At 43.0% G+C, this 19,572-nt stretch overlaps 5 protein-coding genes across 7 annotated transcripts in view; 4 read left to right on the top strand and 1 right to left on the bottom strand.

Annotated features, from left to right (window-relative positions):
• Positions 1 to 4,533, top strand: part of LOC110983600 (uncharacterized) — a 35,529-nt gene extending 30,996 nt beyond the window's left edge. For both annotated transcript variants that reach the window (XM_022242964.2, XM_022242965.2), the window contains 2 exons: positions 127 to 249; positions 3,029 to 4,533. In XM_022242964.2, coding sequence (XP_022098656.1) covers positions 127 to 249; positions 3,029 to 3,685 — 780 coding nt within the window. In that variant the 3' untranslated portion in view covers positions 3,686 to 4,533. The remainder of the gene's footprint in view (positions 1 to 126; positions 250 to 3,028) is intronic.
• Positions 3,913 to 9,247, bottom strand: LOC110983599 (UDP-glucuronosyltransferase 2B17-like). 2 transcript variants are annotated; one of them, XM_022242961.2, is made up of 5 exons: positions 9,136 to 9,247; positions 8,658 to 8,919; positions 6,007 to 6,229; positions 5,514 to 5,733; positions 3,913 to 5,194 (listed from the first exon to the last, which is right to left on the bottom strand). In XM_022242961.2, the coding sequence occupies exons 2-5, from the start codon at positions 8,862 to 8,864 to the stop codon at positions 4,903 to 4,905; spliced, it is 942 nt and encodes a 313-aa protein (XP_022098653.1). In that variant the 5' UTR covers positions 8,865 to 8,919; positions 9,136 to 9,247; the 3' UTR covers positions 3,913 to 4,902. The 2 variants fall into 2 exon arrangements, with proteins under 2 accessions (XP_022098653.1, XP_022098652.1); XM_022242960.2 differs by lacking the exons at positions 8,658 to 8,919; positions 9,136 to 9,247 and adding an exon at positions 6,612 to 7,696.
• LOC110983586 (UDP-glucuronosyltransferase 1-2-like) lies at positions 9,231 to 11,410 on the top strand. Its single transcript, XM_022242940.2, has 2 exons — positions 9,231 to 11,224; positions 11,354 to 11,410. The coding sequence occupies exons 1-2, from the start codon at positions 10,298 to 10,300 to the stop codon at positions 11,408 to 11,410; spliced, it is 984 nt and encodes a 327-aa protein (XP_022098632.1). The 5' UTR covers positions 9,231 to 10,297.
• Positions 11,411 to 13,166: 1,756 nt separating this feature from the next.
• Positions 13,167 to 14,542, top strand: LOC147796857 (UDP-glucuronosyltransferase 1-2-like). Its single transcript, XM_087145816.1, has 2 exons — positions 13,167 to 14,182; positions 14,534 to 14,542. Exons 1-2 carry the CDS (start codon positions 13,256 to 13,258, stop codon positions 14,540 to 14,542), a joined length of 936 nt encoding a protein of 311 aa, XP_087001942.1. The 5' UTR covers positions 13,167 to 13,255.
• Positions 14,543 to 16,089: 1,547 nt separating this feature from the next.
• LOC110983587 (UDP-glucuronosyltransferase 2C1-like) lies at positions 16,090 to 19,572 on the top strand. Its single transcript, XM_087146046.1, has 4 exons — positions 16,090 to 17,118; positions 17,476 to 17,698; positions 17,794 to 18,013; positions 18,294 to 19,572. The coding sequence occupies exons 1-4, from the start codon at positions 16,192 to 16,194 to the stop codon at positions 18,544 to 18,546; spliced, it is 1,623 nt and encodes a 540-aa protein (XP_087002172.1). The 5' UTR covers positions 16,090 to 16,191; the 3' UTR covers positions 18,547 to 19,572.

Here is a 19,572-nt window from a genome sequence, read left to right as displayed (position 1 = left end):
AACAAAATGACCGTACACAAGAATTGAAACCACGCCCTGCTCTTGGCTTGCCACAAATATGGTGGGTATCAGTGGTGTGCCTCGTGTTAAAGAGTTCTCGTTTTTACTCTTGGATTCATTTCTTAGATGATGAGACTCATAGCCCTGCTTGGTATAGTCAGCCTGCTAGTATGCCGGTCAGCTGGTCAAGATGCCGCGAATGTGGAGGAAGAGGAGGACTTCAAGGACTTATACCCAGCTGACAGGGCGGTAAGACTTCATTTTTGGTAGCAGAAGTGGGATGCAGTAGGCCATGTAACAAGTTGATATCAACGCGTTATACTCTTTGTGCCATTAGAGTGTGCGCGTTGATAGTTGCAGAAAAAGAAAGGCATGGGTACCGTGCATCCTTCTATGACTTTTACCAGGAATATCATTTTCCAAAACCAAACACAGAAAATCGGTCTCCAGACCAGTGATGATAAACCGGACAGTAAAAAAGTCAATGCAAAAAGCCGTTTTATACCTTCTAAACACTTTCTTTCTATCAGTTCTCATCGTGTTTAATTGCTGAACGTGTTTAGAATTTTGATGGATATAGAGTTTAGCCACTGGATATTGATGTTTAGAAATTGGACATCAAATTTTTCGCATTTCAACATGTTCAAAAATATTGCTAAACACAGTTTTGAGAGTGCGATTTATCGCAACAAGTTGAACCACGTAGGTTGTGCCTGTTCATCGATGCAATAATAACACTGCCTTCTGCCAATCATGGACCGAAGGCATTTGGTCGAGTGTGTATTAAGGCCATGGGGGCTCTTCAGTCACTTCAGGCTTGATGGGGCCATTCTGAACTGAAGTGATCGGCCCTTGAGCTGTGTAAAGCTTTCCCGCACATTGTGCTGCCACCCCCCACCCTGCGGTGAGCGGGCCGTGGGGACGCCGCGTACGTGCGACGTGACGGGGACGGAAACCCGCGTATTCGCGGTGGCGAGTTATGCTCAAATCTTGACCCCTCGAATCCGTGACTATGGATACTTGCTGATAAGGCCTAATTGTTTCTTTGATCCTTTTGAGACAAAGCGTTGTCTTGTCAACACCTGCTTATCCCATTATCCCTCATTATTACCAAGCATTCTTATGAATATAGCCAAAGTCTACAGAGTATCATCCTTGCTTTGTGTCCGATACAATATTGAAATGCTAATTGCTCCATTACTTTTAAAGAAGGTCCATCTTGACAGAATTTATCAATGGTGATTTGATATCTTAGTGAGATGTTTTACTTTTTTTGGCTTTTATACTGACGGCCAGCCGTGGTTTTACCAACCCTAATAAGCAAAATTACGACTGTGACTTAAAAAGTGTAGGTAGACTATAGATCACTGACCACAAATATGCTGGTTTCATTCAAAAGAGAAATATACCTTTCAATCTGATTCCATTAACTCTGAAGACGAACCCCTTTGTAAAAGGCACACAACAAAACGTACGTGAGTGACTTTTATTGGACCTCTGTTTTAAAGAACAAGTCATGCGGAGAGATTCAAATTGAGGACATTGTTTATATTTTGGGGTAAAGCAATTAAGCCAATTGTTTTCTTGTATCGACGGATGGTTGGTCTCTTCACTGAATTCAGCTCTCATTCAGATACAACACAGTGATTTATGCTCGTGTTCAGAAACATAATGGAAATCAACCAGATTAAACCCTCGCCCGCCATTGTTTATTCTGTAAATATTAACCAATAAATTCACTCCGGTGCACAGACGGCAGACGCTGACGGCATTTTGGTCAGGTTCCTTGAAGTCATGTGCGAAATATTGATGTGATTAAGCCCTCATGCCGCTCAAACCAGCCTTTAACTCACTTCAATGGCCGTGAGCAAATATATAATAATTATTCACACGCGATTGCTTCGGGACTGCGTCACTGGTGCCCGTCAATTTTAAGCACTGTGTGGGGTTAACACGGGTCGTTTCCTCGCCCTAGACTCTGTCCTACATCGTTGAAAGCATTTGAACTGAGAGCAGGACTAACTCGGGGCTTTCCACGGCTCAAAATGAAAATAGGTTTGGAGGGTAATTCCAAATGCCGCCAGCATGCAGCGGCCGAGGCGGATATTGTCCTGATTATAATTGGCGTGGTGCAGTGGTGCGGCGCGGGTAAAACGTGTAATTTGCCAGCGATTCACGCTGAGCCGTTTCGGCCCCTAGACAAGAGCCCCCGACAGGTCCAACGATTTAGCCAGTCATTAAGGAATCGCCGTGTAATAGCAATAACGTTATGCCCTGAGTGTTGGCGGGCCAAAAACGTGTGATTATTAAAGCGATTCTTCCTATTTACTGCTATCATCTGGGTAATCTTGAAAGCAAAACAATTGCTGGTTGCTCTGAAATTTTAATCAAGGCATCTGGAATTCATGAGAAACATTGGGTTCTTAAAAACGCCTGCAAGCTACAAAAATTCGACTGATCAGGCCCTTGTTTTGTGAAAATACGAATTAGTCGAGAGGAACACGTACTGCTCGTCGCCAATGTATTCACAACCCTCAGGCGAATAGTGGTGAGTCTGAGTGAAGTTAACATGCCACATGGCCGTGGGATCCATTCCGTCCTCTGTTATTGTCGTCTGGTTCCTAGAGGTTCGAGGCACACACTTATATACACACTGGCTTTGATAGACCGACGCCATTGCATCCATTACATGAAAGGAACCGCACACGGCCCGACAGAAGCATGCTCGGGTAATTATTACTGTTTCAGCGGACGTTTCGGGGGAAAATCTGCCCGATAACAATTAAGCTGGGCAGTACGCTGATTGCCATCTCAAACAACGACGTGTTGCAAGTGCTCAGCATGCAGAGTAATTGGAGCTAATTGGCAGCTATGACGTCAGATAGACTGCATTGCGACATGCGTTCTATGCTTCATTCTTTTACTGCTGGTTACAGTCGGAAATGTTTTAACTTACTCAATAATCTTCCAAATTCTTACCTTTTAATTTTTTTTCTTATTTTTCCCCACTTACGTGTGCTCTATACAGCATGGTTTCAAAGACGTAAATGGAATGATGGATGACGAGCAGCATCTACACAGCGCCACCAAGAGGGATGTAAGCGACAGGCAACGCGAGATAGACCTAGCAGCCCAGCAGCCGTTCTACCCATACGGTAGGAGAACGGACGTGCCAGGCCGGCCAACTGGCTTCATTTTTGGCAAGAGAGGGCAGTATTTCATCCCCTACCAGTACCAGAAGCGAGAACTGGCTGAGGTCAACCCGTACAGCGTGTCTAAGCGAGATGAAGAGCTGACCGGTCTGGAGGAAGAGCTAGATGCCAGCAAGCGCTCCAGTGGACCGTACATGAGCGGTCTTCACTCGCTGACCTTCGGCAAGCGGGACGCGTGGGGCCCAGAGAAAAGACGCGACCCGTTCTCGTCCTACGCCTTCGGCAAACGGGCCTTCGGCAGCAGCTTGACGTTTGGGAAGCGTGGATACGGCATGTCGTCCTTTGACTTTGGAAAACGGGCGGGACTTGACAGCAGTTTTACCTTCGGCAAGAGGGCTATCCCAGATGTTGACAGATACGACGAGGACGCCCTGGTTCAGGACGACAAGCGTGCTTTCGGTAGCAGTTTGACCTTCGGAAAGCGCAACGGCTTGTCGAGCTTCACTTTCGGCAAGCGAGCGGGTGAACGATAGAACGTTGAGGTCGTCCTATCGCATGCCCAGCACTTGTAAAGATAGCTATTATTCATATTATTTCAACTAAAGTTTAACTGGCGACTGGCTTATGTTTTTATGGACCATTGTACTGGTCATACAGATTGTAGCCTTGAAATAGAAAAGCCCTGTTATTACAAAAGATAGGAAGGGTAAGGCAAACCTTGTTTGTAAATAAAGAGGAAATAGTTACAACCGAATCAAAATTGACAAAAGAGATTGAAAGCAAAGCGTCGTTTAATTAAAACTTCTTCTGTTTTACGAAATTTTTAAAGAAAAAAATAAGATCTTCTGGCTTTAGGGTCAGAAAGCCAGCCAAGGATTGGATTGCATTCCTTTGAATAAATTCTACAGTACTGTAATTATACGTAAACTTTACATAAATGATATCATCAGCTAAATGCGATAAAGCAATCAAATGTACAAATATAGATTAACTTTGTCATTCACAATGCTATCTTTTTTTTTCAAAATGAGTTGCGAAGCTTTAGTTTAAATACAACCGCATGCTTACTGGTCAGTTTGGAATTATTACAATAACTACAGTACTGTTCGTTAAGAGAACATAATCATGATAGACAACTGGCATTAATACTAAACTATTTTGAAACTAAATTTTGAATAAACATTTCCTGCCTAATGTTCATTTTAAATTTTATCACTTTATTGGCAAAGACCACTTTGGAGTCCATATAGAGTATTAATCAATGAAATTCTCAAGAAATTTTCCTTCCTCCCAAGATTTATATATAAATTCAAAAATAGGAACTGCTTGACAGAAGCTTCTGCTAACTATTAAAATTATTTGACGTCTAAGTAAAAAGAAAGACGCGTCTGGTAGCATTTTATTGATTTGTACATTTTGTCTCATACTTTAATTTTTCTTTCGAGATCTTGCATTCTGATTTAATATAGTTTGGATATTGTGCTCGATATCCCATCCTACATGATAAAGACTACGCCTGTACGATTTGGATTGGCTGAGCTGACTGGCTGTTGAAGCCACTTTCTTCAGATACGCACTAGCTGTTGCTGGGCAGACGGCATCACAAAATTTGGATGCTGCAAAATATTCAACTCGTTAAAAATCTAATGCTTGTATCTGTGTCTTTCTCTTTCCCTTTGCTTCCATTTCTGCTGCTGCTGCAAACGCGTATTCTCTCAATTAAAATAAAGTTAAATACCTGTTACTCGACTTATGATACCGGGATACCCGGAACTCTTACCACAGGTGGTGTGAATCCTCTGAACAGGCATCGACCAACGTTAACGACACACCAGCACATGATGGTGACAATGACGACAGTGATTGCAATAACATCCAGCAGGTAGTACTGAACGAACGATAGTTGCATAGCGCGCGGCTTGAGGTGATCTGTACCGTGTCGCACAGCATACTCCACCCAGTACGCCACCTCTTCCAGCGCTGTCATCGGTGTGACACGGTCCCTTGCAATCGCAGAGTAACGTTGCACGGCCTCTTTGTACCTGTAACATGGTGAAGGTGAAAGCAAACTTCTAAATAAATTATAAATCGGTGCAGGTGGGAGACAAATATATTTGCAGACAAAAACCGCAAATAAATTAGCACAAGGCCACGACGATATCAACTCTGTTCTGCCTTTTGTTTGCTGACTGGAAAATACAGAGAAAAAAACAAGATTACTGTTGTTATATTATTAATGTTATTTCACCGATATTAGAAAATTGTGTATTTGTTTCTGTGTCAGAGCTGCAAGACGCGGAAATAAGAGCCCTAACATGGAAATACCTCAGAAATTATTTCAGCAATTTTTTCTTGACTCACGTTTCGTTATAAATGATTTCCACAGTGGCGTCGTAGATGGACCGTTCTGTCAGTTGATGGATGTCAAGAAGCACTGACATTCCTTTAGCGCCAAGACGTATGAAGTTGTCCTTCTGATCTCCAAAGACTGGGATTCCCACCATTGGCACAGCGTGATATATGCACTGGTGAATACTGTTCAGACCGCCGTGGGAAATAAAAGCTCTTGTCTTCGGATGACCTGATTAGAAGCAGTAGCGAAATTGGGTCGAATTACTCTATGGCAACTTCTTTTATTAAAAAAAGCCAATGTTAAGATAGTAACAGAATAACAGATAGTCACTCAAGAAATGATAAGAAAATTCCACATTTTCCAATTACAATAGCAATATTTAACCAGCAAAAGATTGATAGTTTACTACTCTCGATGGAATTATGCGTTTGCTTTCCTCGAGTGAAAAGTTATGTTACTTTAAACACCCCACCCTGATCTTCATAATATTGTGAGACTCACCAAGCAGATCATTTTGTGGTAGCCACTTGACAACCTTGGTGTTGTTGCCTAGAGTCTTGGGCAGTTTTCCACTGTAACTCCAGGCCACCTTCTGGGAGAGCAGCGCTAGACTTGAGGCGATGCTCTCAGCTTGTTGGTCCGTCAGTTCATCGCTTATCAGAGTACCCAATGCCATAATGACAATACCATGTTCACCGGCGCCATCAACAAACGACTGCCACTCCTTAAAAAAACAAAACAAAAACAATCAAACAACAAACAAATAAATAAACAAACAAACAAACAAACAAACCAAACAACAAAAAAAAAAAGAAAAACCCACCGATTTTAAAATGAAATATATTGACCTCAATAAGGGTTACTCCGAAACCGACAAGGGTAAGATTATCTCCCTTGCTTCAACTTTACAAACAGACTGGCATATTGTAAATGAAACGTTGAATATCTAGTTGACCTCATAGAAATTAAGTTGGCACACGTTTTGGTTTCGTCATCTTATTAAGTTTAATTTCGACCACACCCTTGTAACTAACAACAACATAGCATAGTTAGCAAGCCCTGCTCGACAGTTTGAAAATCTACATTCCGGAATCAATAAACCTGACCTGGTTCAAAGGCTTGGCCGAACCGGCTAGAAATCCACCTACAAATTTGACCTGTGGATTGAGCGGGCGCGGGAAATCCACTACGAAATCTGAATTAAAGATCCATAGTTTAGCCTCTGTCAGAAGCTGGAAGAAGTTAGCGTCCGGTCGGATGTTTCGCTTTTGCAGAAGCTTGTCGTATGGCGTTAACACGTATTTATCATAAGAGTAACTCATGACCCAATAAAGAAGGTAGTTTTTCAGGCGTTCCCGGATGGTCATGGTATCGGACACTGCACTGAATCGTTCCGGGACGTAAGCTGGATGGCTCGGTGTGTAGGCGGGGCGGTCGTGCTGCGAGGGTGCGATGGGCGTTAGGCCGATATGAATATACGGAACTTGCAGCACTTGACTCAAAATCACGTAGAACTGTGCGGTATAATCGCCAACGATCATGTCAAAGCCAGCTGCCTTCAGACCCCGCATGAGTTCTTCAATTCCCAGAATATCATCGGTGCCTACACTCGTCGCAGTGAAGAGGTCAACTTTCCTGCCACCGAGTCGCTCTTGTATCTCGCGATCCTCGGCCTCCAGGCGATACTGTTTGGCGGTGTTGGCGCTGCTGTCTCGTAACTGTTTGGAGACGTAACGCCGCACGTAAGTCTCTGATTCGGTATAAGAAAGAGCAGTCTTGTAAAAGGCCACTTTCATCTGCTCTGGTAACGCAAGGGTAGCGGCGTGACGATCATACAACTCTTCATCTATAAGAAACCAAACATCATTTCCCCTCGCTGACAAGGTCCTTGCGATCTCAGCGGATGAAAACAGGTGGCTGCATGTAACGCTTGGAGCAGTGACTAAAATCTTACTTCTAAAATCTCGCTCAGAAGATAACCCATCAGCGATCATAGTCACAGCAAGAAGCCAACAAACTGGCTTTAGATACGCCATTCTGTCCATTCTTGACTCACTGATGTGATTGAGATAATGTGTAAGTCGATAGCCTGTAGTGACAAAACGCAAACTTGGACCCGAGTACACTGTGTAGTAGGCCTACACGCAGATTTTAAATGCTCGTTTAATGGCTACTGGCACTCAAAAGCATAAAGAGCAGTTTTGTCTGAAAAAAAAATAACAAACAGAACACTGACATTCGTACGCCCCTACCAGCAAAAAGAGGGCCATTAAATCTCAGAAAAGAAAGGAAACCACGCGGTAATGCACCGGCACGAAACACTTTCTACAGGCACTACGCTAAGGGTCTATCGCTTACTAAAGTGTGGAAACTTAGTGGTATACCAGTCGAATCTTATGCAGTTTGTTACACTTCACATGTCATGAGGTCGAATCATACTGATCCCGTTACGACTGCGCAGATCGTGCCCCTGTACCAATACCAGGATTCAAACAGACAGAAACAAATTTAATGTGTGCTTTGCCGGCCTTCAACAAGGTTTAAGACCGGCCAAGCGCACATGACGTTTGGGAAGCGTGGATAAGGCCTCTCGTCCTTTAACTTTGGAAAACGGGCGGGACTTGACAGCAGTTTCACCTTCGGCAAGAGGGCTATCCCAGATGTTGACAGATACGACGAGGACGCCCTGGTTCAGGACGACAAGCGTGCTTTCGGTAGCAGTTTGACCTTCGGAAAGCGCAACGGCTTGTCGAGCTTCACTTTCGGCAAGCGAGCGGGTGAACGATAGAACGTTGAGGTCGTCCTATCGCATGCCCAGCACTTGTAAAGATAGCTATTATTCATATTATTTCAACTTAAGGTTAACTGACGACTGGCTGATGTTTTTATGGACCATTGTACTGGTCATACAGATTGTAGCTTGAAATAGAATAGCCCTGTTATTACAAAAGATAGGAAAGGTAAGGCAAACTTGTTTGTAAATAAAGAGGAAATAGTTACAACCGAATCAAAATTGACAAAAGAGATTGAAAGCAAAGCGCCGTTGAATTAAAACTTCTTCTGTTTTATGAAATTTTTTAGAAAAAAATAAGATCTTCTAAGCATTTTTGTTTGTTCTGGCTTTAGGATACCGGGATACCCGGAACTCTTACCACAGGTGGTGTGAATCCTCTGAACAGGCATCGACCAACGTTAACGACACACCAGCACATGATGGTGACAATGACGACAGTGATTGCAATAACATCCAGCAGGTAGTACTGAACGAACGATAGTTGCATAGCGCGCGGCTTGAGGTGATCTGTACCGTGTCGCACAGCATACTCCACCCAGTACGCCACCTCTTCCAGCGCTGTCATCGGTGTGACACGGTCCCTTGCAATCGCAGAGTAACGTTGCACGGCCTCTTTGTATCTGTAACATGGTGAAGGTGAAAGCAAACTTCTAAATAAATTATAAATCGGTGCAGGTGGGAGACAAATATATTTGCAGACAAAAACCGCAAATTAGCACAAGGCCTACACGCAGATTTTAAATGCTCGTTTAATGGCTACTGGCACTCGAAAGCGTAAGGAGCAGTTTTGTCTGAAAAAAATAACAAACAGAACACTGACACTCGTACGCCCCTACCAGCAAAGACAGGGACAGTAAATCACAGAAAAGAAAGGAAACCACGCGGTAATGCACCGGCACGAAACGCTTTCTACAGACACTACGCTAAGGGTCTATCGCTTACTAAAGTGTGGAAACATGAATTTAGTGGTATACCAGTCGAATCTTATGCAGTTTGTTACACTTCACATGTCATGAGGTCGAATCATACTGATCCCGTTACGACTGCGCAGATCGTGCCCCTGTACCAATACCAGGACTCAAACAGACAGAATTAAATTTAATGTCTGCTTTGCCGGCCTTCAACAAGGTTTAAGACCGGCCAAGCACATATTTATTTCCGTTCGTTAATACATTTTTTTTAGTTAGTGAGTCAAAAGAAGTCAATATATGATAGATTTCCAACGAGTTTGTTCTGGGTATTTACTGGCATTTTCCCGAACACCCTTGTTCATTTTATGGTATATTTGTTGGGCATGTTATCCAGAAGACTCTCCATATATATGGACTTGGCGCGCGCGTGGTGCATTCTACGTGCCACGTCGCAGGCAGACTCTTGATCAATAGGGATGGGCCGTTTTCCAATACTCAACTTCGGCTCCGTCTCAGGCTTCAACTGTTTTTTTTTTACTAGCTGACTTTGAAGCGGTAAGCACAGTAATCAGTCTAATAGTGCCACAAAACATCAAATAAGATGCAAGAAAGCCAAAAATTACAGTAATTCAATGTAATTTAAACGCTTCAGGCCCACAATCGGGGATTACTTTTTGGGAACGAAGCCTGAAACGGAGACGAAGTTGAGTATTGGAAAACGGCCCGGATTAATCCGCCTCATATCCGGGTGCCATAGCGTTTTTTTTAGGAAGCCGGCATTATCAGATCTCGGCGGGTATTATTAAAATGTTAATACAAGGTTTGCGTGTTGTTAACTGTGAATAAACGATGAAAGTGACCAGGGCACAACCCAAAAGTAAATACATTTTCACAGATTGATTCATTTCAAGGTTAGAATGAAGGGTAGAATGCCGTAAGCATACGAGGATTTGCGGGCATGTTGCGTAATACTAAGCTAACGCGTAACCAACGCTAAAACAGCCCACGTCTTATTACTCTGAGAGACAATTGTAGCCGGTATCAGGCATGAACCGTCCTCTCCGATTAACAGTTAAAAATATTCATTATGGGGGGCTTTAGGGCTACAGGTTATCTTCTTCTAAGCTTGATGATATGCCAACATAAACCGGTATTGGGAAGCAAGATTTTGGTCGCTGCTACCTCTGGAATGTCCAGTCACATGATTTCTGCGTTGGAGATTGCTAAGACTTTGTCCGCACGAGGAAATAGAGTCTGGGTCATTATCGAAGAGGAGACTTACAACACATACGTGCATGGCCGTATAGAAATCCCCGATCAGATTAGAATCGTCTTCTTTAAGCTTATGTCTGTGTCCCACAAGGACGGAGACATTTACCTTCGGCGATACATTTTTAAGCAGTTACGGGACAGCCAGGCCAACTCGGCCCTGCAGTATCGTACTGAAGCCGAGGATCGCGAGATAGAAAAGCGCCTCGGTGGCAAAAAGGGTGACGTCTTCAAAGCGTCGAGTTTCGTCATCGACGACATGCTTGGAAACAAGGAAGTTATCGAGAATCTAAAGACAGTAGGATTTGACATGATAATCGGTGATGTGGTGTCTTTGTACCATGTATTTCTCAGCCAAGTTCTCAAGGTGCCGTGCATTCAATTTGGCTTGACATCTATGGTACCATCGCAGCATGACCGCTTTGCTTTCAACCCAAGTTATTCAGCCTACATGCCTGAACGTCTGAGCTCGCTCACCGATGTCATGACTTTCCGAGAACGCACAACAAACACCCTCTTATACTTGGTCACGGGATACTTCTATTATCATTACATGCTGACACCAATGGACGCTGTTTTGCGCAAGCGCAACATCAGACCAGATGCCAACTTTGGCCAGCTCCTCTCCGAAGTGGCCATGTGGATTTTCAACTCCGATTTTGTGTTTGACTTCCCCCGACCCTTGAGTCCACACGTCAAGTTCGTCGGCGGTGTCCTTACGGGTCCTTCAAAATCACTTGATGAGGTAACTCGCTTCATGATAAGATTTTTCAGTATAGATTTGTCAGTATGTTACTATAGTTGGAGAATTTCATGACAAGGCTCTGGTGGAGAGTACTTTTCATTAAGTTCACTCTCTTTCTTGGCATTGTAGACACGCCAGTCTGTCAATTCCAAACTCCCTGACGTGACTGAGATTACTAGTGCGTAAGTTGATTACCTTTGGTGACAAATTCATATCGTTGACTGAGAGTACTCTGTAAAAAGAACAGGTGCTTAAATGCAACTTAAATGTATACCAGCACTCCAAAGCATAAAGAGCACTTTATTTTCTGAAAACATACCGTTCACATTCATTTTTTCCCTCCAACCCCAGTACCAGTAGAATCAAAGGGGGCCATTCAACAGAACAGCAAAAGAGAAGGAAGGCAGGCTCTACCCCCCCCCACGAGCCGCTTTCTACAGGAACTATGCGATGTACATAATAAAACAATAAGGTTTCCTCGCCCAATCCTATTTAGAAAGCATGAGTTGGGTGCTATACCCGTCAAATCTTATGCAGTTTGTTATCCTTTAAGTGACGTGAAGGCGAATCAATAAAGCAAGCACAAGAAAATCTAACAGCGAAGGTACAGATTGAAATGTTTCGAAGGATATCGAGAAAAGGAATCCCCAAAAGGGGATCCTTTCCTACCTCGTCCCAATTAAGGGATTACTCTATTTTCACTTCTTTCCATCAGTACCCCTGGCGGAGTTGCGGTGCATTAAATTTGTCGTCCCACGGTACCCTTAACTTTGAAGACCTTTAATATTTATAAACAAACGTCCAAGAGCCTAAAAATTCAGTGTACAAAACCGCAACTGTATTTGCTGATCTTCACACAAGAACCAAGCATGTTGAGTAAGCGTTGCCATAGTTACAGGGAAGTTTATAATTTCATGTCGGTGGTCCTTTTTACACCATAGGTAGGGAAAAACGGACCACCCGTGTGGGGTAAAAAGGACCCTTGTGCCGTTTTTCCCCATTATAAAACGTGTGCTTTCTCGTATGCCATGTATACATGTAGTGCAGTTCAAAGCAATAACACATAGTGCAAGAGTAAGATAGGTGAGAACTTAATATTTTTAAAGAGCAGTTGGCTTGGGCAAGATCCAGTTCACAATTTTTAAAGAGTAGCTGGCATAGGCTCGATCCACTATTTCTAGACAACAGTAGGCATAACGTAAGGCATGCAATTTAATATTTCACAAACGTCGTAGGCCTACTCCCTGAAGATCAGTCTTTAACGAAAGGGGTCTGGTCATTTCTTTATTGAAATATTTTCAGATTTGATCAGATAATTTATCTTATTTTACTTGAATATGTATTTATGCACTTCCACTGACCGCTCGCTCTCAACCATTTGGGTCAAATGGAGCAAGGTCCGTTTTGTTCCGCTATGATAGGGTGCGTTTTACCCCAAAGGTCAATAAATGCAATGAAAATGTTGGACTTAACAAAGCGCGTGACTCCGAGTCAAACCTGTTCCTCTGTATTTTCACACAGATAATTGGTCGTAAATGATAAGTACAATACATGCAAAATATCTTCCCTTGCCATTTTACAAACAGACTATGTGACCGTACCATAGACCACAGTGGTAAAACAAAATTCAAATTGCAGACGCACAAAAGTTACGGCGCTGGAAACTTCGAACAATGGCGGCTTAGACATCATCTATTCGTTCTAAACCACAGTGTACAATCAACATTTTTGGATCCCGTTAACAGTGCTTTGAACTTGTCCTGTCTCTATGTACCAGGATTTCCAAACTAAAATAAACGATGAAAGTCGCCAAGTTCCGATTGGATACAACCCAAAAGTCAAGAAAAGGTTAACTAAATATTGAAATCCCATGAGTACTGATTATTTACAGGTATAGTGTACTAAGTAAACACGAAACCTATATAATAGAACAAACCACATTTGTGGAATGAAGGGAGAGATATCACTTCAGTAGAGACAGGAATACCAGGCGAAAAGTGTGCTTCTGTACAACAGTTGAAGTAATTCATTATGGTTGTGTTTCGGGCCGTAGGTTTCCTTGTTTTAAGCATGATAATATTCCAACATAAACCGGTGTTGGGAAGCAAGATTTTGGTCGCTGCTACCACTGGAATGTCCAGTCACATGATTTCTGCGTTGGAGATTGCTAAGACTTTGTACGCACGAGGAAATAGAGTCTGGCTCATTATCGAAGAGGAGACCTACAACACATACGTGCATGGCCGTATACAAATCCCCGATCAGATTAGAATCGTCTTCTTTAAGCTCATGTCTGTGTCCCACAAGGACGGAGACGTTTACCTTCGGCGATACATTTTTAAGCAATTACGGGACAGCCAGGCCAACTCGGCCCTGCAGTATCGTACTGAAGCCGAGGATCGCGAGATAGAAAAGCGCCTCGGTGGCAAAAAGGTTGACGTCTTCAAAGCATCGAGTTTTATTTCTGACGACATGCTTGGAAACAAGGAAGTTATCGAGAATCTAAAGACAGTAGGATTTGACATGATAATCGGTGATATGGTGTCTTTATACCATGTAATTCTCAGCCAAGTTCTCAAGGTGCCGTGCATTCAATTTGGCTTGACCTCTATGGTACCATCGCAGCATGACCGCTTTGCTTTCAACCCGAGTTATTCAGCCTACGTCCCGGAACGTCTGAGCTCGCTCACCGATGTCATGACTTTCCGAGAACGCACAACAAACACCGTCTTATACTTGGTCACGGGATACTTCTATTATCATTACATGCTGACACCAATGGACGATGTTTTGCGTAAGCGCAACATCAGACCAGATGCCAACTTTGGCCAGCTCCTCTCCGAAGCAGCCATGTGGATTTTCAACTCCGATTTTGTGTTTGACTTCCCCCGACCCTTGAGTCCACACGTCAAGTTCGTCGGCGGTGTCCTTACGGGTCCTTCAAAATCACTTGATGAGGTAACTTGCTTCATGATAAGATTTTTCAGTATAGATTTGCCAGAATGTTACTATAGTCGGAGAATTTCATGAAAAGGCTCTGTTGGAGAGTACCTTTCATGAAGTTCCCTCTCTTTCTTGGCATTGTAGACACGCCACTCTGTCAATTCCAAACTCCCTGACGTGACTGAGATTACTAGTGCGTAAGTTGATTGCCTTTGGTGACAAATTCATATCGTTGACTGAGAGTACTCTGTAAAAAGAACAGGTGTTTAAATGCAACTTAAATGTATACCAGCACTCCAAAGCATAAAGAGCACTTTATTTTCTGAAAACAGACCGTTCACATTCATTTTCTCCCTCGAACCCCAGTACCAGTAGAATCAAAGGGGGCCATTCAACAGAACAGCAAAAGGGAAGGAAGGCAGGCTCTACCCCCCCCACGAGCCGCTTTCTACAGGACCTATGCGATGTACATAATAAAACAATAAGGTTTCCTCGCCCAATCCTATTTAGAAAGCATGAGTTGGGTGCTATACCCGTCAAATCTTATGCAGTTTGTTATCCTTTAAGTGACGTGAAGGCGAATCAATAAAGCAAGCACAAGAAAATCTAACAGCGAAGGTACAGATTGAAATGTTTCGAAGGATATCGAGAAAAGGAATCCCCAAAAGGGGATCCCGTCCTACCTCGTCCCAATTAAGGGATTACTCTATTTTCACTTCTTTCCATCAGTACCCCTGGCGGAGTTGCGGTGCATTAAATTTGTCGTCCCACGGTACCCTTAACTTTGAAGACCTTTAATATTTAAAAACAAACGTCCAAGAGCCTAAAAAATCAGTGTACAAAACCGCAACTGTATTTGCTGATCTTCACACAAGAACCAAGCATGTTGAGTAAGCGTTGCCATAGTTACAGGGAAGTTTATAATTTCATGTCGGTGGTCCTTTTTACACCATAGGTAGGGGAAAACGGACCACCCGTGTGGGGTAAAAAGGACCCTTGTGCCGTTTTTCCCTATTATAAAACGTGTGCTTTCTCGTATGCCATGTATACATGTAGTGCAGTTCAAAGCAATAACACACAGTACAAGAGTAAGATAGGTGAGAACTTAATATTTTTAAAGAGCAGTTGGCTTGGGCAAGATCCAGTTCACAATTTTTAAAGAGTAGCTGGCATAGGCTCGATCCACTATTTCTAGACAACAGTAGGCATAACGTAAGGCATGCAATTTAATATTTCACAAACGTCGTAGGCCTACTCCCTGAAGATCAGTCTTTAACGAAAGGGGTCTGGTCATTTCTTTATTGAAATATTTTCAGATTTGATCAGATAATTTATCTTATTTTACTTGAATATGTATTTATGCACTTCAACTGACCGCTCGCTCTCAACCATTTGGGTCAAATGGAGCAAGGTCCGTTTTGTTCCGCTATGATAGGGTGCGTTTTACCCCAAAGGTCAATAAATGCAATGAAAATGTTGGACTTAACAAAGCGCGTGACTCCGAGTGAAAACCTGTTCCTCTGTATTTTCACACAGATAATTGGTCGTAAATGGTAAGTACAATACATGCAAAATATCTTCCCTTGCCATTTTACAAACAGACTATGTGACCGTACCATAGACCACAGTGGTAAAACAAAATTCAAATTGCAGACGCACAAAAGTTACGGCCCTGGAAACTTCGAACAATGGCGGCTTAGACATCATCTATTCGTTCTAAACCACAGTGTACAATAAACATTTTTGGATCCCGTTAACACTGCTTTGAGCTTGTCTTGTCTCTATGTACCAGGCGATGAAAGTCGCCTTCCGATTGGACACAACCCAAAAGTCAAGAAAAGGTTAACTAAATATTGAAATCCCATGAGTAGTGAATATTTACAGGTATAGTGTACTAAGTAAACACGAAACCTATATAATAGAACAAACTACATTTGTGGAATGAAGGGAGAGATATCACTTCAGTAGAGACAGGAATACCAGGCGAAAAGTGTGCTTCTGTACAACAGTTGAAGTAATTCATTATGGTTGTGTTTCGGGCCGTAGGTTTCCTTGTTTTAAGCATGATAATATTCCAACATAAACCGGTATTTGGAAGCAAGATTTTGGTCGCTGCTACCTCTGGAATGTCCAGTCACATGATTTCTGCGTTGGAGATTGCTAAGACTTTGTCCGCACGAGGAAATAGAGTCTGGCTCATTATCGAAGAGGAGACCTACAACACATACGTGCATGGCCGTATAGAAATCCCCGATCAGATTAGAAACGTCTTCTTTAAGCTTATGTCTGTGTCCCACAAGGACGGAGACATTTACCTTCGGCGATACATTTTTAAGCAGTTACGGGACAGCCAGGCCAACTCGGCCCTGCAGTATCGTACTGAAGCCGAGGATCGCGAGATGGAAAAGCGCCTCGGTGGCAAAAAGGTTGACGTCTTCAAAGCGTCGAGTTTCGTCATCGACGACATGCTTGGAAACAAGGAAGTTATCGAGAATCTAAAGACAGTAGGATTTGACATGATAATCGGTGATGTGGTGTCTTTATACCATGTATTTCTCAGCCAAGTTCTCAAGGTGCCGTGCATTCAATTTGGCTTGACCTCTATGGTACCATCGCAGCATGACCGTTTTGCTTTCAACCCAAGTTATTCAGCCTACATGCCCGAACGTCTGAGCTCGCTCACCGATGTCATGACTTTCCGAGAACGCACAACAAACGCCCTCTTATACTTGGTCACGGGCTACTTCTATTATCATTACATGCTGACACCAATGGACGCTGTTTTGCGTAAGCGCAACATCAGACCAGATGCCAACTTTGGCCAGCTCCTCTCCGAAGCGGCCATGTGGATTTTCAACTCCGATTTTGTGTTTGACTTCCCACGACCCTTGAGTCCACACGTCAAGTTCGTCGGCGGTGTCCTTACGGTTCCTTCAAAATCACTTGATGAGGTAACTCGCTTCACGATACGATTTTGACTGTGTCAAGATGGTCATAGATGCTCGAAGAAAACCCTCGCAGAGAGCGCTGGGGTGGATCGCCGAGTGTTAGGCATTAAAAGTAGGGGGTTTGAGTCAAAACTTGTTCGTTCTGATACCAGATTGCCTCAGTATCTTACCGGGCTTGCCTTGTCTTGAACCAGTCTCCCATCTAAAACGGTGCTGTTTCCTATCCGCCGCCGCAGTGTGCTATCATAGCATTGTCCTAACGAATATCTCTGTACCCCTTTCATATTTAATCTGTATAACATCTACAATTTTGAAAAAGCTGGTCCGTTAATGTGAATGATCTGTTTATTCTTCTAAAAGGAGTGGCAGTCGTTTGTTGATGGCGCCGGTGAACATGGTTTTGTCATTATGGCATTGGGCACTCTGATAAGCGATGAACTGACGGACCAACAAGCTGAGAGCATCGCCTCAAGTCTAGCGCTGCTCCCCCAGAAGGTGGCCTGGAGTTACAGTGGAAAACTGCCCAAGACTCTAGGCAACAATACCAAGGTTGTCAAGTGGTTACCACAAAATGATCTGCTTGGTAAGATGTAATAAACGCGTGGGTTTTTTTCTACCCAGGGTAAATAAAATAAATCGTCAATAAATGACTCAGTCCATTCCCCCTTCTGTCTGCAGGTCACGCAAATATGAGAGCTTTTATTTCCCATGGAGGCTTGAACAGTCTACACCAATGCATTTACCACGGCGTTCCAGTTGTGGGAATCCCAGTCTTCGGGGACCAAATGGATAACGTTGTGAGACTACACTCGAAAGGAATGGCCGTCCTTCTTGATGTTCGCCGGCTGACAGATCGATCCATCTATGAAGCTACAGTGGAAGTCATTTATAACAAAACGTGAGTTTGACATCATCTTCAAATTCCAAGAGCGTATTCTAGCCTTGGATTACTATAAGTTGTAAATGATTTTAAACTGAATGAATTTATCTTCATTCTAAAAACACTTATGGGAGTGCCTTATTCGATAATTTCGAATTCTTATTGTTTGGGAACGTAAGCTTTTGTGTTTCCGTTTAACAGTTTGAAAATCGGACTTGATTTCCTTGTGTAATCAAGAGGTCATTGCAATGCCAACCTCAGCCCTTCTTTTTCCTCTATTTCCCATTTGCATTCACAGGTACAAGGAAACTGCGTTGCGCATGTCTGCGATCGCCCGCGATCGAGCTTCGCCAATGACAGGGCTGGAAGAGGTGGCGTACTGGGTGGAGTATGCCGTGCGACACGGTACAGATCACCTCAAGCCGCGCGCTATGCAACTATCGTTCGTTCAGTACTACCTGCTGGATGTTATTGCAATCACTGTCGTCATGGTTACCATCATGTGCTTTTGTTTTGCAGTGTTCCGTAGAAAGATGTTTAAAAACAATTGACAACTTTTATCTGGAAACATTGCAATATTGCAACATGCCGGAGGATGAGAAACCTTGAGAGGTCGTATAGGTGTAGTTTCCTGACGTCAGTCCTGTTTAGTTTTATAGGAAATCACAGACATTTGGGCGGGAGGGGAGGACGGTTCCCCCTCCCCACTGGTCACACATCCAATTTTCCAAAATTTCCAATGACATTTTTTAAACGATGCTTTGGGCTCACATCTCAATCTCGCTCTTTCGTAATTAAGCGTTCATTGGTCACGAAAGCTGAACTTCGGCGCGGTAAAACAATATGATTTGAGGGCTAGTTTTCCCATGACCAAAAAAAAACCCCGTTACATCTCGAAAAAGAATATTTTATCAAGTTATTGTATGAACTGTTATTCATTTACTGTGATTCAAGTAACTATCGATACCTAGGCATGTAAAGCATGAGATAGTTTATGTCTTCCGTCGCTGTGTATTATGCTGGTACCTATAGGTAGATAGATATGCAGGTATTTGGGTGTATCATTCGCCACTTCGTCTGTCACCACTACGGTATCTTTGATTTTATACGAACATTTAGCATTTAAATGCATTAGATCTGTTTATTCTGGTTCTCTGTGTTAACGATGAGAGACGTGAATCATCGACAAATAAATCCTGAGGACTATGTCATGAAATACTCATCTGTGGTCGTAAAACACTTGCAACGCTGTTATAATGGCCGGCCTCGACTCACCAATTCCGGTACAAGGCCTCCGCTTAGTACGGGTGGGGTCTGAAAAATGACACAATAAAAAAAAGACAAGACTACGAACATTCTGACAATGTCTAATACTTGGACTTCAGGATCACGGTTTCATAACGTCTTTAGGTGTTTTTCAAACACTAGAAGAACTGAACGCCTTGGACCAACCGTCTTTTTTTGTATAGGATTTGAGTGACGATTATAAGCAAAGGATTATGGGATGTTTTATGTATAGTGTTGTACTACTTTGTGTCTTTTTAGGGCAATGGTGAAATAAACATGTGTGCAAACAA

Source organism: Acanthaster planci, linkage group LG14 (genome assembly GCF_054643075.1).
Source record: "Acanthaster planci isolate LZ-2023a linkage group LG14, COTS_SCS, whole genome shotgun sequence".
Taxonomy (NCBI): Eukaryota; Metazoa; Echinodermata; class Asteroidea; order Valvatida; family Acanthasteridae; genus Acanthaster; species Acanthaster planci.
The sequence above is the reverse complement of the archived record's forward strand: the minus strand, read 5'-3'. Positions and strand labels throughout refer to the sequence as shown.